Source organism: Nicotiana tomentosiformis, chromosome 7 (assembly GCF_000390325.3).
Source record: "Nicotiana tomentosiformis chromosome 7, ASM39032v3, whole genome shotgun sequence".
NCBI classification, from domain to species: Eukaryota; Viridiplantae; Streptophyta; class Magnoliopsida; order Solanales; family Solanaceae; genus Nicotiana; species Nicotiana tomentosiformis.
Genome location: NC_090818.1, coordinates 2729671 through 2747054, shown reverse-complemented (window position 1 = coordinate 2747054; position 17384 = coordinate 2729671). Strand labels below are relative to the sequence as shown.

General features: G+C 38.3%; 1 protein-coding gene across 2 annotated transcripts; it reads left to right on the top strand.

Annotated features, from left to right (window-relative positions):
• Positions 1 to 11172: 11172 nt before the first annotated feature.
• LOC104107337 (uncharacterized) lies at positions 11173 to 17149 on the top strand. Of its 2 annotated transcripts, none has more exons than XM_009616106.4 (11): positions 11173 to 11410; positions 11689 to 11793; positions 11877 to 12031; positions 12123 to 12216; positions 12802 to 12872; positions 12961 to 13067; positions 14162 to 14283; positions 14524 to 14612; positions 15317 to 15376; positions 16341 to 16445; positions 16541 to 17149. In XM_009616106.4, exons 1-11 carry the CDS (start codon positions 11251 to 11253, stop codon positions 16655 to 16657), a joined length of 1185 nt encoding a protein of 394 aa, XP_009614401.1. In that variant the 5' UTR covers positions 11173 to 11250; the 3' UTR covers positions 16658 to 17149. The 2 variants fall into 2 exon arrangements, with proteins under 2 accessions (XP_009614401.1, XP_009614400.1); XM_009616105.4 differs by having other exon boundaries at positions 11174 to 11410; positions 11656 to 11793.
• The last annotated feature ends 235 nt before the right edge of the window (positions 17150 to 17384 follow it).

Genomic DNA, 17384 nt, shown 5'->3' with positions numbered 1-17384 from the left:
TAAAATGACATTGAAAATGAATCAAATAGTATGTCACATTTAATGACACCAAATAATTGCAAATAATATCTCATGGAATCAAAATAGAATTTCCTTCAACTTTATGAAAATCACAACCACTAATCGAAAGCAACTATGGCCATAAATTAATATCAACAAGGGCACTCCCGAGGTATCGCCTCGTAGTCCTAAATCATAAATAAATTCACAATATCTCATTTCCTTATATCACTGCGGGAGCCTTCACAATTTATTTTAAAGAAAATATTTTTTTCCGAAATAGCATCCCGCGTTTTAGCCACCCTTATCACACCGCATGACTTCTAGTAGTTCCCCTACTAGCCACGCGTATCAAGCCACCCTTATCTCACCGCATGCGTTTCAACACCCAGACCTTATACCACCGCATGCGTATCAATATCACAATATATCATAATTTGTACCTCAAGTGCTCAAATAATTTAACTTGCCAAAATAATTCAACAACAATATTTAATTTAAAGAAAATCAAACTTTAAATAATGCACAGAATAAAAGAAACCAAGTTTCAACTAAACAGGTAAAACAATTAGTAAGAAAAGATCAAACAAATTTGAAGTATATATCTCAGATCAATGATGAAGAATATAACAAGATAAAATAATTTAATAAATATGCAACAGTGATCTATACAATTTAAAAATATAATCTTTTACAATTTAGCCCGTGTACACACTCGTCACCTCGTGCACACGACTTTCAACACATTTCAATAATCACATCAATATCAATCCCAGGGAAAATTTCCCCCACACAAGGTTAGACAAGTCACTTACCTCGACTTGCTCCAATTTAACCAAGTATTATGCTTTTTTCTCAAATTTCCGACTCCGATCGACTCGTATCTAGTCATAATTAATTCGATATAGTCAACAAAAATTATAGTAATCACTTTCATAAGAAAATATTACATTTTCATTAAAATTCGAAATTAGCTCAAAATTTGCCTGTGGGGTCCATTTCTCGGAATCCGACGAAACTTATAAAATCCAATAACCCATTCAATTACGAGTCCACCCATACCAATTTTACCAAAATTCGATAACAACTCGACCTCCAAATCTTAAATTTTCGTTTTTGGAAAATTTTGCAAAAATCTTGATTTCTTCCATTTAAATCCAAAATAAATGATGAATATGACCATGGATTTATGAAATATAATCACATTTGGATATAGGACACTTACCCAAGTTGAAGTCTTGAAGAAATCCTCAAAATCGCCCAAGAACTGTGCTCCAAAACTCCAAAACGAAATGAAGGAAATGACCATTTTTGGTCCTTAAGTTTCTGCCCTAAAAACACTATTCCGGTCGCTAAAAGTCCAATCCCGTCGCTAAAAGTGTCACATATGGTCGCTAAAGGTGCACACCAGGACTATTTACACCAGCAGTTTTATTTCACTAAAAAGGCTTTAACTCCATCATACGAACTCGGAATTCGACGATTCTTGTTCATATGAGTCACAAATAAAACTACGAACCCATTCGTTCAATCAAAACTCAATTCGGAGCTCATTTGCTCAATGTGATACTAATTTCGCTCGTTAAACAATTAACTCATATTTCGCGCTTAAAACTCAATCGCGACTTGATGAAATTAGACCAAACTTTCCAGATCACTCCTATAATTCATTATCAAAATGTCGAAAGTCTCGAAATCGAATTTCGATCTCTAGAACTAAAAATGGACTTTTGGATCATTACATGCTTATGTTGAAAACATCAAACTCTTCCTCGACAGCCTGTATTGTATCAATCATAGCTTCTTGTACTCAACTCCAACTACCAAACGGTTTAAAGTTCTGCAAACTAGATACAAAGTACTACAACTTTTATGTTTTTCTTATCGCCCAACTCCTTATAGATTGCGAGATATAAGCTCCCAAAGTCAGCCATGTGCACCAGAAATTTCTGGCGATGCACACTGCTGTAGCCAAAATCTGCAGTACTAGCTTCAGTCAATCAATCATAACATTTTGTATAAATGTCTGAATGATAAATGGTTTATCATTCTGGAAACTAGAATCAAAAGCCTACAACTTTTATGTTTTGATAATATTCATATTCCTTATAGATTTCGAGATATAAGCTTCCAAAGTCAGCTCTGCGATTGCACCGGTTGCTGTCCAAAAATAGCTTCTGCAGCAGAAATATTCCAGCAGTTCCTTTTTGTCCGAAATCCATTCCGTTAACCTTCCGAAATTCACCCGAGGCCCTCGGGACCTTAACCAAATATACCAACATGTCCCAAAATACAATATGAACTTAGTTGAGGCTTCAAACCATGCCAAACAACGCCGAAATTACGAATCGCGCATCGAATCAAATTATGAGTTTTTAAATCTTCCAACTTCTATATTTTGCGCCGAAACATATCAAATCAATTTCGATTGACCTCAAATTTTGCACACAAGTCATAAATAACGTAATGGATTTATGAAAGTTTTCAGAATCGGATTTCGACCCCGATATCAAAAAATCAACCCCTCGGTCAAACTTCTCAAAAATTCAACTTTCGGCATTTCAAGCTTAATTCCACTACGGACTTCCAAATAAAATTCCGATCACGCTCCTAAGTCCAAAATTACCATACGGAGCTGTTGGAATCATTAAAATTCTATTCCGGGGTCATTTGCACATAATTCGACATCCGATCACTATTTGAACTTAAACTTTAAATTTTTCATCAAAATTCCATATCTTGGGCTAGGGACGTCGGAATTTGATTCCGGGCATACGCCTAAGTTCCAAATAATGATATGGACCTACAGGAACTGTCAAAATACTTATCCGAGTCCGTTTGCTCAAAATGTTGACCAAAGTCAACTCAGTTGAGTTTTAAAGCTCTAATACACATTTTAATTCATTTTTCACCTGAAAACTTTCCGAAAAATTTTTACGGACTGCACACGCAAGCCGAGTAATGATAAATAGTGCTTAGATCACATAATTAATTATTAAATTTAAAGATGACATTTTGGGTCATCACATAACTGAACTATACCATGGTCGGGACAGGGCCTCGACCTACCCCTTGTATATATAAAATGGACTCCAAGGTCTAGACCTAGTAACTCCGAGAAAGTGGAGCTTACGAACCAAGCTGATGTTTGACTATGTCTGCTGGGAGGGTCTGTCCAACTGTCAATCAGGACCCGCAGGCATGAAATGCAGCGTCCCCGACAAAAGCGACGTCAGTACGAAATAATGTACCGAGTATGTAAAGCAACAAAATAACTGAAAGCTGAAACTGAACTGATAATATAATAACTGAAAGTAATTGGGAGTCAAAGATAATCTGAAGATATGCTTACCTGTTGATACTGACTCAACTTTGTCAATATAGTAAGTAAAATAGATGTCCGGCCTTATAAGGCTCGGTATGTGTAGCTGCTCTGCCATAGTAGGCTCGCTCATAGCCGCTCGGCCATACTAGGCTCTGTATCTCGGCCATTCTGGGCTCGCTCATAGGCGCTCGGCCACAGTAGGCTCGGTATATAACTTACCATCTGATCAGAGGTTGCCCAATAGGGGCCTGCCCATCGATTATAGCTCGATGGTGGTGAAAATACTGTAATACTGTATATATATATATATATATATATATATATATATATATATATATACACACACACACACACACACACCCCCCATCTGCTCTCTTGACTAGAAGAAGACAGTACTTAACTGAATATAAAGTCCCAATAAGGGGGAATACTGTAACTTATGAAACTAGGATAATATACATAAGTTCAGGAATACGAACTTCTCTTTATGCCTCGTTATCAAACTCATATAGTTACGAGATCATGCCAAAATGAAGGAAATGTTTAGCCTTAACATACCTTAACCTCGTTGAGTCCTTAATAGCTTCCAAGCAACTCTTCAAACAACTCAACCCAGTCTACCATAGCATAACAACAATAACAACCCAGTAAAATCTCACTAATGGGGTCTGGGGAGGGTAGTGTGTACGCAGACCTTACCCCTACCCCGAAGGAGTAGAGAGGCTATTTCCGAAAGACCCTCGGCTAAAAAAAAAAGGACAAAAAGGATACAATATTAGTATCACAACAGCAATCATAGGAAAAATACAAATACCATGAAATTCAGAAGAAAGATGCAAATCAAAGGGAGACAATATTAGTAAATATTAGTATCACCACAACAATCATAAGAAAAATAGGAACACAGTGAAATCTAGGAGAAAGATGCAGAGCAAAAACGATAACTAGTAAATAGGACATGCACTGAAAAGCGAAATAGTAAGACACAACATTGCCACTAGCTATCTTAGAAAAAATCCTACATGGCTAGTCCCACAATGGTATGAAGTAAGGCACGATTCGACTATATTAACCTACAACCCTAATACTCGACCTCCACATCGTCCTATCAAGTGTCATGTCCTTGGAAATCTAGAGCCTCACCATATCCTGCCTGATCACCTCTCCCCAATACTTCTTAGGCCGCCCTCTACCTCTTCTCGTGCCCTCCACAACCAGCCGCTCACACCTCCGTACCAGAGCATCTGGGCTTCTCCTATGAACATGTCTGAACCATCTAAGCCTCGCTTCCCGCATCTTGTCATCAATGGGAGCCACATGCACTTTCTCCTGAATATCATCGTTTCTAATCTTATCTATCCTAGTGTTTCCACACATCCACTGCAACATCCTCAATTCTGCTACTTTCATCTTCTGGATATGTGAGTTCTTAACGGGCCAACACTCAGCCCCATACATCATGGCCGGTCTAACCACCGCTTTATAGAACTTACCTTTAAGTATCGGTGGCACTCTCTTGTCACAAAAGACTCCAGATGCTAACCTCCACTCCATCCATCCTACCCCAATACGGTGTGTGATATCCTCGTCGATCTCCCTCCCCCTTGATAACCGAACCAAGGTACTTGAAGCTGCCTCTACTCGGGATGACCTGCGAATCAAGCCTCACATCCACGCCCACTTCCCCTGGCTCAGCACTGAACTTACACTCCATGTATTCCGTCTTCGTCATGCTCAGTTTGAAATCCTTAGACTTAAGAGCCTGTCTCCAAACCTCCAGCCCATCGTTAACACCGGCTCACGACTCATCAAGTAGAACTATGTCATCGGTGAATAGCATGCACTATGGCACATCCCCTTGAATATGGTGTGTTAACGCGTCCATCACCAGGGCGAATAAGAACGGACTGAGCGCAGAACCTTGGTGTAACCCCATTACAACCGAAAAATGCTCAGAGTCGCCTCATACTTTCCTAACCTGAGTCTTAGCCCCATCATACATGTCCTTAATCGCCATAATATAGGGAACCAACACACCTTTTGCCTCCAGGCATCTCCAGAGAACTTGTCTAGAAACCTTGTCATACGCTTTCTCTAGGTCAATAAACACCATGTGCATATCCTTCTTCCTCTCTCTGTATAGTTCAACCAACCTTCTAACAAGGTGTATAGCTTCTGTAGTCGAACGACCCGGCATGAACCCGAACTGGTTGTCGGATACAGACACTGTCATCCTCACTCTCGCTTCAACCACCCTCTCCCACACTTTAATGGTATGACTCAGTAATTTGATAGCCCTATAATTATTACAATTCTCGATATTACCTTTGTTCTTATACAATGGAACCACCGTACTCCACCTCCACTCATCTGGCATCCTCTTTGCCTTAAAAATAACATTAAACAACCTAATCAACCACTCCAAACCTGCTCTCCCCACACACTTCCAAAATTCCACTGAAATCTCGTCTGGCTTGGTCGCTCTTCCCCTACTCATCTTACGCATAGCTCCCATGACCTCCTCAACAGTGACTCTCAGAATGCTCCAATTCGCCTAACACAATATCCCGATCCCATTCTTCATTCAGAAGTTTATGAAAGTAAGTCCGCCATCTCCTCTTAATCTGGGCATCTTCCATAAATACTCTACCATCTTCGTCCTTGATGCATCTCACTTGGTCCAAATCCCGAGCCTTCCTCTCTCTCAACTTGGCCAGCCGGAATAACTTCTTCTCCCCACCTTTTTCCCCAATTCCTCGTACATACGACCATAAGCCACAGTCTTAGCCTCTGTGACCGCCAGTTTAGCCTCCTTCCTAGCTGCCTTATACCTCTCCATGCACACTCGCCTCTCCTCCTTACCTATGCTCCCCACTAACTTTAGGTACGCCTTCTTTGCTTCCACTTTACCCTAGACCACTTTATTCCACTACCAATCTCTTTTGTGCCTACCAGAGATGCCCGTCGAGACCCCTAACACCTCTCTCGCAGCCTCCCTAATACAGTCTGTTATCGCTGACCACATGGTGCTCGAGTCACCACTGCTCCTCCAAGCTCCCATAGTCGACAACCGACCCTCCAACGCTTGGGCTTTATCCTTAGTTAAGGCTCCCCACCTGATTCTCGGTTTTCCTCGAGTAGACCTTTTCCTCCTCTTTAACATAATACCAATGCCCATCACCAAGAGCCTATGCTGCGTCGCGAGTATCTCACCCGGAATCACCTTGCAATCCTTGCACAACCCTCTGTCACACCTCCTGAGGAGGAGATAGTCAATCTAAGTCTTTACCACCGCATTTTGAAAAGTAACCAAATGCCCCTCCCTCTTCCTAAAGCTAGAGTTCGCAATCACCAACCCAAAAGCCTTAGCGAAGTCCAACAACGATGTACCTCCTCCGTTCCTCTCCCCAAAAACCGAAGCCTCCGTGCACCTAGCCATAACCACCTGCGGTCGACCCAATATGCCCATTGAAATCCCCTCTTATGAATAACTTCTCAGCAGGCAGAACCTGGCGCACAATATCATCTAACCCTTCCTATAAGCGCCATTTAACCTCCTCATCTAGGCCCACATGCGGCGTATAGGGGCTAACGACGTTTAGGGTGCACTCTCCAACCACCAGCTTAATAATCATCAATCTATCATTCACTCATCTAACCTCAACAATAGACTCTCTAAGTTCCCTATCCACCAAGATGCCCACTCAATTCTTACCTTTTTGGACTCCTGAGTACCAAAGTTTATACCCGTCTGCGTCCCTCGCCCTCGACCCTACCCACCTTGTCTCCTGGACACATGCTATATTGACCCTCCTCTTCTGGAGGATCTTCGCCAACTTAATAGATTTACCTGTCAATATACCTACGTTCCATGACCCAATTCTCAACCTACAGACACCTTTGTTCCATTTACCTCCCTTGCCTTCCGCCCCACCCCCTAAACCCTGCCCTAACTACCGGCCCACCCCCATTTCCCCCGAGGACATGACCTCACTCGACCATCCCAGACCACAGCCACTATACCTACGGCAGAGTAAGGGAAATCACTATCACACATAAGGGAACATACCAAACCAGAAGAAGACAAGTTGCAACAAGAGGCATACTAGTACGGTGAATAAACTAGTACGAAGTAAGATGACAACAATTTAACTCACACAACAAAGAAAAATTGGAAAATGGGAGGCACCAACTCCCACGAGTAGAATAGTAAATTCGAAGCAAGAATAATAGAACCTGAAGTCACCACAAGTGTCGAGAAAGGTGTTGTCCACAACAGCTATGTTTGGAAGTTCACGCCCACATCGCTCGAGGCTCGCCAGAAAATTGTCTCAGCTGCCACGACCACCGCTGCTAGGCTAGGCTAGATCAGTGCACCAGAAAAATAGGGGGTGGGGGGTGGAAAAGACGAGGTATAAGGGAGAGTAACGGGGAAGAAGAAGAAAGAAGGAGAGACAGAGAGAGATAGAGAGACAGAGAGAGGAAAAGAAGACAGGGGTAGGGTGGGTGGTGGTGGGGTGGATAAAGGCTAAGTCTGTAACTTAAGCTAGTAGCTCGTTTTATGTAAATTTGTGCAGCATCTCCTTTGTAATAAGGGCCTCCTCCAATACCATATACCAATAAAAACAACCGGAGAAATACAATAAGAACAACATTAACAATAGGGTACAAAATATTTTATTAACAAGTCGTCAACATATAACGACGAGCGGCAAGCTCGGATTGAATCCCTTCAGCACCCTTCAACCCCATTATCACCCCTTATAGTCTTCTTACATTAACTTAACAACATCATTAACATGACAATGAAGTCATTAATCAATGATTCCATCCTTATGTCATATATTTATAACAAAGGAAACAATCCACAACTCCAACTATCTTCAATTAGCAACTTTATTCATTTGTTCATGTCTAGTACATCCATTTAACTTAATCACCATTAAGATAACCTTAAGCACATGCAAGAACATAATACAAATATCTCCTACAGTAGCTTCAAGTCGAAATCCAAGTTATATTTAGCTTACAACAGCCCTCAATAGCAATACAACACCATAGAAGTGACTTAAGCTAATCCAAGTATTATCTTGTAGTTTATCATCCTAATAACTTAACCAACATACAAGCAAGCTTAAGCACAATTAGTAGTATATTATACTCACCTTATCCAGTAGCAACAACTTGAAATTCCAGCCAAACATAGCCCACAACTATCCTCAATGACAACACAACCTCAAAGAGGTGTTGTTTTTCACTAAAACTAACTTTTGATGTTGAAATATGGTGTAATCCATTTGCAAGACTTGAAATAACGTAGGGTTGATATGAAAACCTTGGGAGAGTATTTTACAGAATTTAAACTACTTAAAAAAACCTCCCACACGAGCTGGAACCACCCAAAAATCAGTAACAACAAGAAGAACAAGAAACTTACTAGCGCGACGGGATTTCTGACACTTGATTTGTGTTGTTTGCCCTTCGTTTGGGTCTTGGATCATGAGAGAACCTTGAGAGGGTATTTTTAGGTGTCTAGGGTCTGAAGATACTGAAAAATAATGAGTTAAAACCGGGTTGAGACGTCTTATATATATCAATATATCTCAACTGCCATTGTGGGTCCCATAGAGAGCTGCTTGGCGCAGTCTTCCGAAAATGCGAATATCTCTCTACTCTGATGTCATATCAACGAACGATTTAATGTGTTAGAAACTAGACTCATAGATCTTCAATTTTGTAGATAGATAACCCCATAATTCAAAGTAAATTGGGAGAAAATCGCATCTACATTTGGCCTAATTTTCAGCATATTTATGAATGTAACTTGTGATGACATTTGCCAACTTTTGTTCCACAATTTGCTTGACTTAAAAATATAACACACGACTATCATACGAATAAAATAACTCATAACATAACCTTCTTATATTGTTAAGCATCCTAGTCTCATCACAAAAGTACACGTTATAATATTCCCAACTTGTCGATATTCAACGAAACTTATTTTTTTCAATTTGTTTAGCTTCTTAGACTTTCAACCATCTTGGTACTTGTTATCCATGATCTTAAAGATTTGTAATCTCCAAGGTAACATGATTAACTTACTTTATGCACTCTCAAAGATGATCTCATTTCTGAGCTTACATCAATTGACTTACGACGTACTCTTACATACGAAAACATGGGGTGTAACATAGTAATTCCCCTAGATCCCCCCTTTGTAACGACCCACTACAGGGTCGCCCCCTTAGGTTAGTATCTATGCTTTTTAATGCTCCTTGTGCTACTACGCCTTAATATAATTAGTTATCCCTTAAACCCAAAAAAAAAAGATATGATTTTGTGTCGTGCACAGTGGTGTAGCCAGGAATCTCGCCAATGGTGTTCAAACTTTAAATAAGTCAATAAATTTTTTTGTCGATAAATGGTGCACCAAATTTTTTAAAATCAGTCTATGCAATATCTAGTTAAATAATAAAAATACTTGTAATCGAACTATAATTTTATAAATCAAAATTAACATAAAAAGACAGCAATAGAAATTTTACTGATAAAAGTAAGCATAAAATTTAAAAAAAAAAAAAAAGAGTCGAGAGGGTTTGTAATATGTACTCTGCGGAGAGCTTTTGTTGATGAAATTTTTGTAGAGCTTGACTTTTAAATTGTAAAATTTATTTAAGAAATAACTTTTAATTAAAAAATTACTTTTATGATTAGTTATTTGTCTTTATATAAATTTCAAGTTCTAAGAGTTATTTTATTTAAATATAATTAGATTGAAAAAGATCATATAGATCATACACGCGGTGGTCTCCATTTAATTTTGGCAAACAAAATGGGCAAATAACTTTGAACCTGTGAACAACATATCACTATGAACACCCTAGATCGCTGGACTGCCTCATTCAATTATGTTAAGGGTGTTCAAAATATAATATACAGTCATATAAAGTAGTATTTGACTTATATACGCATTTCAAATTTTTAGCGAAAGGTGGCATACTGTGGTTGCCCCACTAGTCGTACATTACTCATAGTTCATGTTTACCAAAATACTAATAGGACAAGAAGAATAAACTTAAATAAATGCCATTCAACCGTTTAAACTAAAAATAGTCGAACAATGTATAATATAATGTATAATTCATATATTATTATTATTTATGTCCCAACTTATGTGATACTCTTTTCTTTTTAATTAGTCCCAAAAAGAATAATACCTTTCTATATTTAGTAACAATTCAACTTTAAATTTTCTTTTTTACCATTAGTGAAATAATTTATAGCCATAATAATTTATATGATTTGTTTTAGACCACACGTTTCAAAAGTCTTCCCTTTATTTTTTAAACTCGTACCAGTCAAATACCTTCACATATATTGGGATGGAGGAAATATATGTGTAACCATATATAATTAATATAAAAATTATGTATACCGATTAAAAAAATAAATAATAAATCCGACCGACTATTTCTATAAAGATCCCATAAGGATAAACACATATTGGTAGAAATGACACTAGGTTGCCACTCTAAAGTGCTGCTATTTAGGAAGTAGCTAGTGCGACCTGAATTTTAGTTTTTTAATTCAATTTTTCAGGACAAAAATGTCCTGAAGTTAAGAATTTTAATTTAAAATTTCAGGACAAATAAGTATCGGCTAATCTTTAAATAGCATCCGAGAATGGCTATCCATGGACTTGCCCCTACTAATTGCTAGCAAAAATGGACTACCAGCCCGGCCCAACAAGGTTTTTTTGGATATGGATCAGGTAATTAGACTTCCTTGTTTGGACCACTTGATAAGTCCACACTTCAAAAATAAATGAACGGTTAGATCTACGTGACGAACACAAAAAAATTGGGGAACACCTGATTCTGTAGACATGTCACTCACGTTGTGAGGGTTTAGGCAAAGCAAAAATGCAAAGGGTTTTGAAGGCTCGCCAGCTCGTTAGGGTTTTGAGAAACTCGTCGTCTCCGATTTTGCTCAATTCAGTGTCACGAATTCAATCCCATTGTACCTATGAAGCTACTGAATCATGTCTCAACTCTTCTTCACGGCGTGGTTACTTTACCTCTGGTAATTATTCATTTTTGATTTGAGTAAGAGGATGTTTTCTTCTGGATTTTACTAGGTCAAAAATTGTGAAATGTGCAATTTGATCTATAGAAAGTATGATTGTTATTTGAAGATTTTCTAATTAATAAATTTTCAACGTAGACAAGTCTATACCTGAATGCTATAGTAAAGTTGCTGTTGTTTTCCGGCTAAATGACAGATTTGATTTACCGGTATCCTAAGATAGGTATATTATGGATAAACAGGTACTACAATTAATGGAAATTATATGCAAACAGAATGCAATATTCGGAGAAATGTATGTCAATGTGAGAAATGCTCTAGGATGCTCAAGGCATCATTTTCTACAGAAGCAGGGGCAGTTGAAAGTAGTAGTGCGACAGGTGATAGTTTGTTTTCGCGTATGGTTTTGAGTGGTTTTGATTTTTATATTTATATTTATTTCTGAATCGTAGTTTTAAAGCAGAGTCCGTGAAGGAATTGTATGACAAGATGCTGAAATGTGTCGTGGAACAAAGATCAGCTCCGCCAAATGCCCGGTTGTGGTCCCTAATACAAAGTTGTGCGAACCGTGAAGATGTTAATCTTTTACACGACATTTTGCAGAGACTTCGGATATTTGTTAGTCTCGTTATATCGTTGAATTTTTAGGAGGTCCTTGTTGATTTGCTCGTCTGATGGTAAGTAGCACATGATGTATGTCTGAGTGCAGAGACTTTCAAATCTCCGTATCCATGAAAACTTCAACCGTGCCCTCTGCCAGGACATTACAAAGGCTTGTGTACGTGTTGGCGCCATTGACTTGGGTAAATTTCTGAGTTCTCTTTGCTATTCTTCAGTATTTAAGCTTAGTTGCTTGTTCCCATCATTTGTAGTGCAAACTTGTTAGTATCAATAAGGAAGCTAGACTTTTAGACTGAAAGCGGAAGTGCATCTCATCACGTTGCTTTGACTCTGTACACTTGTTCATCCAAGCTAAGTAAATTTAATTTTTGTAACAATTCTAGTTAAAATCTCCATTATTTTCCTGAGTGAAAACTCCCAAGTAGGAATATACTTGAAATATTTGAGTTTTTAAGAAATTTTTGTGGTTACAAACTTTTAAAAAGGGAAAGATTGACCATCTTAGGATTGGGATTGTTGCTGGGATGACACGCCGGATATGCTTTGATCGTCTTTATGGATTTTCTAATGTGTAAGTTAAAGCTTTCTAGAAGACGAATAACTTGAGTAGGTCAATAAATGAGATGAAAGAAAAATTGCAAATATCATATGCAATTGATTTCTTTCAGTGGTATCTGAATGGATTGATGGATTGCTAAACTGAATCTTCAAGTATTTCTGCGTATTAAGAGCTTGTTGAGAGTGTTAAAGCTTCACTTTGTATACAGGTAAGAAGGTGTTGTGGAAGCATAATGTGTACGGATTGACTCCTAATATTGGATCTGCTCACCATTTACTGGTAATTTGGAGTTCTAGTTTGGCTTCATGATGTATGATATGTGTGTGATGACTAAGCCATGTAAAACTTTGGTGTTGTATGACTGCAGTTGTTTGCTAAACAGCATAATGATGTTAAACTGTTGGTAGAAATTATGAAACTGGTGAAGAAGAATGATCTGAACCTGCAGCCTGGAACTGCAGAAATTGTCTTCAGGTACTGATCCAGTATAAACTGTTACAGTGTTACCCAATATCTCTTCCCTCTTTGCTTTTTATTTTTATTCTGTTGTCTAACTAAATCCCTGGCGAGCCTATTGTTCTTTACCAGCATGACACTTCTATATTTCTGAAATATGAGGATCATAATATCCATGAAATTGTCAATGTTCATTTCTTTTACTGACAATAGACATAATTAATCATGCTTTGAACACTCTTTCTGGGAAGAGGAACCTTTAGGACGGATAGGGGATTTTCTACTACTTTGGAAAAGAAGATTGATAACTATTTGAGTTGGTGAGCTTTTCAAACTTGCTTTCTCCATTCTAATGGTCTATTTGTTAAACTTAACTGTGCTGTGGCTTTCATAGTTTTATACACATTAATACCTTTATTTTGAGGTCAAGACCAATTTCGAGAATTGCACATTACGTTGCATTTTTTTCCAGCTGAATTGCACCCATTGTCACATCATGGAGCGATAAAGACAAAATGACCTGCTCTAGTTCAATAAAAATTTTGAGAACACAATTGAGTAGTAATCTGCTTTTTGAGATCAAGTTGTGTAGTCCTTCCTTAATTTTTGGATACTTCATACTAGGGCCCTAACTTACATCCTAGAGGTTTGTGCCGATAGGATGATAGATACAACAACAACAACAACAACCCAGTATAATCCCACTAGTGGGGTCTGGGGAGGGTAGTGTGTACGCAAATCTTACCCCTACCCTGGGGTAGAGGCTGTTTCCGATAGACCCTCGGCTCCCTCCCTCCAAGAACTCCCACCTTGCTCTTGGGGTGACTCGAACTCACAACCTCTTGGTTGGAAGTGGAGGGTGCTAACCACTAGAGCAACCCACTCTTGTCCGAAGATAGGATGGTAGATACTGTACTTATTTTGAAGAGGCATGTACGCAAAATGCCACTTAGCTATCCTAGTGTTAACATAATAATAGTATCTTAATTCAAGTAACAACAATTATCTTTATTATTATTATTATGTCTTGGCTGAGCTACAATCTGTTGCTTCCTTATACACTTCATTCTTTCTAAAAAGATCTTTTTACTTGTTGGATTGATTTACTGCAGCATTTGCTCCCAAACTGACAACTGGGACTTGATGTGTAAGTATGGTAAAAGGTTTGTCAAAGCAGGAGTGAAGCTACGAAAGACTTCCTTGGACACTTGGATGGAGTTTGCCTCAAAAATGGGTACTTGCTCTTCCTTTTCTCCTATTTAAAACTTAAAAAAGTTTAGAACTTTATGTCAGAATCCTCTCATTTTATGCACGAGTACGGTGGTGGTTGGTGGTTAGTTTATAAAATTGCACCAAGTAATAGGGCGAATTTCTTAGTGGCTTCAGTTATGGGATTATAGTTTCCTGATGAATACTAAAGCTTACTGCTGTGGCTTTGACACTCTGCTGTTACTGCATCTTTGCTTCTCTGAAGGAGACGTGGATGCTTTGTGGAAAATTGAGAAGATACGATCAGAATCCATGAAGGAACATACTCTTGCAAGTGGACTTTCATGTGCTAAGGTAATTCGTTTTCGTAGTTTTGATTTATTTTACATTTCCTTTATCTGCCTCTCTTTCTTGTTTCAGCACAGAAATGAATGACCTAAAAGGGGATCACAATTTGTATCATATATCCAATTGGAGAAGTGTTCAAAAAAATGTTTGACGCCTTGATAGAGTAGACTTGTTGACACATCTTTTGGTGCTGTCTTTCATTTAACACCACTGTCACTTACCTGTCGAAAGAACGTGCGTTTGGATTGTTCTGCATAGTTACACCTCCTTTTTCCCATCAGCTTATATTCAATTGAAATAGGTAGTCATAGCTATGTAACGACCCTTACTGATATAAGGGCAAGCTATCATGTTCAAAACATGGTTGATATATAGTGCTAGGCAAGTCTTTCCCCAGAGACCCAGTGTTTTTGACAGTCTTAGATCTGGATAATGGTAAAATGTAGCATCATTCGTATGAAAGCTGATTGGGGAACTCCTTTAACATTGGTTGTAAAATCGACTAGCTGATTGATTTCTATTTCTTGATGATGATTATGAAACTCATGTCTCCTCATCTTTCTAGTTGCTTACAAGCTGAGCTAGTGGACTTACTATTTAACATCTTCTTCTTTCGGCAAATGTATATCCAAGCACTGAAGAGGGACAGATGTGGTCTCACAATTGTTTCCTTTTTTGTCGATATTAACAATTTTTGATTTCGTTTGTAGGCTTTCCTAATTGATCACAAACCTGGAGATGCTGCTACCGTCATTCAATTACTCAATCAGGTGCCTGCCAGTTTTTGCTTGTTTTGAAGTTTTGGAGTCTTTATTTTATTGTTCTATGGAGAGGGTGTCATCAAGCATGGCATAGCTTGTGCAATGGTTAGGATATTAGGCTGGAACCGGAGCTTTGTAAATAGTCTGCTCTAAGACAACTGGAATTGACTAATGTGCTCAAAATATTGTCCATCGTGTAGGCTACTGACTTCAGCAATTTGATAAATTACTGAAAATTCATTGTCATCCCCCATAATCATGTATACCCCCTCCCCCCCTTTTCTTTTTCTTTTTATTTTTGGATAGTTGATCATGTATCCCCCTTGGAATAGTCTTTTTAATATCGGTAACCATCTCAATTATCGGCAGCGTCAAATGTTGGTTTCTTTTTTCTCCCAGCTTGAATAATTATGTTTTGAATTTTCATGAAGTGATTGACTGATATGGCAATCATGTATTCTATACGATCTAGCAGATATTGATTTCTTCAGTGTTCATCCAATCTTCCTTATTATTCTAATCTTCCAAATACTGGGTGGATTCTGATCTGTGATTAAAGACTGCTGCTCTTAGAATGCTTAGTTCAATGAAGGGATGGGAAAGGGAAGAAAGAGGGTTTAAAATACTTTTGTTATCCTTGTTGAAGGTCTATGGGTCCTTGATTTTGTGCATTCCATCTAATTACACTGTGCTCGATAAACTAATGAAGAAGGTGGACATGCACTTCCATATATGCTTCTCCTCTTTTGCCTCTTAACTGGACAAGCTAAATGAACTTACTCCTTCCCTTTCTCTTGTCATTCAAATTAGACTTGTGTAACCGTAACCAATGAATGACATAGATTATTATTGAAGATAACATATTATTCTCATGCTCTCGTACTCATCATATGCTGCAATACTTGGCCCTTGTTTCATTTCATGTATAAGTATCCTTTCTGCCGTACGCTTAAATGCTGGATGTTCATTGTAGACACTACCCGGTTCGAGAAGGGAAACTTTCAAGGTTGAACTTCAAAATCTAGTTGCAGACTGGCCTTTGGAGGTGATAAAGCGTCAAAAGGATGAGAAGAGAAAGGTAAGCTGTTTATGCATTTTATTTTGGGCACATATAGGGCCACTGTATTTGATTGTGCTGCTTATTCAATGTTGTCTTTGATGTTACCTTTCCAGGAGTTGGCTGCAATGCTACAACATGATATTCCTGCGATGCTCAGTGCATTGCGAAATATGGGCTTGAACTTGGATATAAATTTGGAAGATCTGACAAGAAAAGGTGTCTTATCTTGAAATTTGGGTGAATAAAACATTGAACTTCATGTTGTCCCTTCACTGTGTATTTTGCATTACGGTGAAGCAGCCATCTCAGTTTACTGCCTTCAGGAATATCTCCACATGTTTCAGTCTTCGCAACTGTGGTGCAAGTGCAACCGTTAGTGGCTTGAAGGTAGCCTCAGAATCCTCACAATTACTATTTAGCTTGAGTGAGGATTCTTATGAATCCGACACATTGAATTACCATTCTCATTAATTGACGTCCGTAATTTCTGCTGAATCATATATTGATGGGGTTTCCAGCTAGTTCAGAGTCCTTTTTTTTCCCCATTTTAGGTGTTCTTTGATATATATGGGGCTGACACTGCAGAAAGAGATGGTAACTTCTGAAGCAGTCAGAAGTTTTTGTTTGGAATCCTAGATATCTTTACCTTTACATAGTTAATGATCTATTTTGCACTATAAAACATGATTGTCCCTGCAATAAAACTAGAAGTTACTTTTTCAGTGGTATTTTTTTTTCTTTTACTAGACTGGGACTCGTAGGCTAAACCCTTTGTCCATAAATTTTTAAGTTGCTGTTTTGTATGTTAGGCGACTAGCTATGCTATCACTATTGTCTTTAAATAGAATTAGCAAATTGAACATAAACGAATATCGAACATGCTTTTAGATGGAATGCAGCATGTTTGAAATTCGTTATGGTACTTTTAAGTGGTGGCTAAATAGTGTTAATTTTGGA

Excerpts from the sequence above, each read along its gene's own strand:
- LOC104107337 (XM_009616105.4), top strand. The coding sequence starts at position 11,251 with ATGCAAAGGGTTTTGAAGGCTCGCCAGCTCGTTAGGGTTTTGAGAAAC. Across the intron at positions 12,032-12,122 it reads TGCAGAGACTTCGGATATTT|AGACTTTCAAATCTCCGTAT; the intron begins GTTAGTCTCGTT and ends GTCTGAGTGCAG. Across the intron at positions 14,284-14,523 it reads GGAGTTTGCCTCAAAAATGG|GAGACGTGGATGCTTTGTGG; the intron begins GTACTTGCTCTT and ends GCTTCTCTGAAG.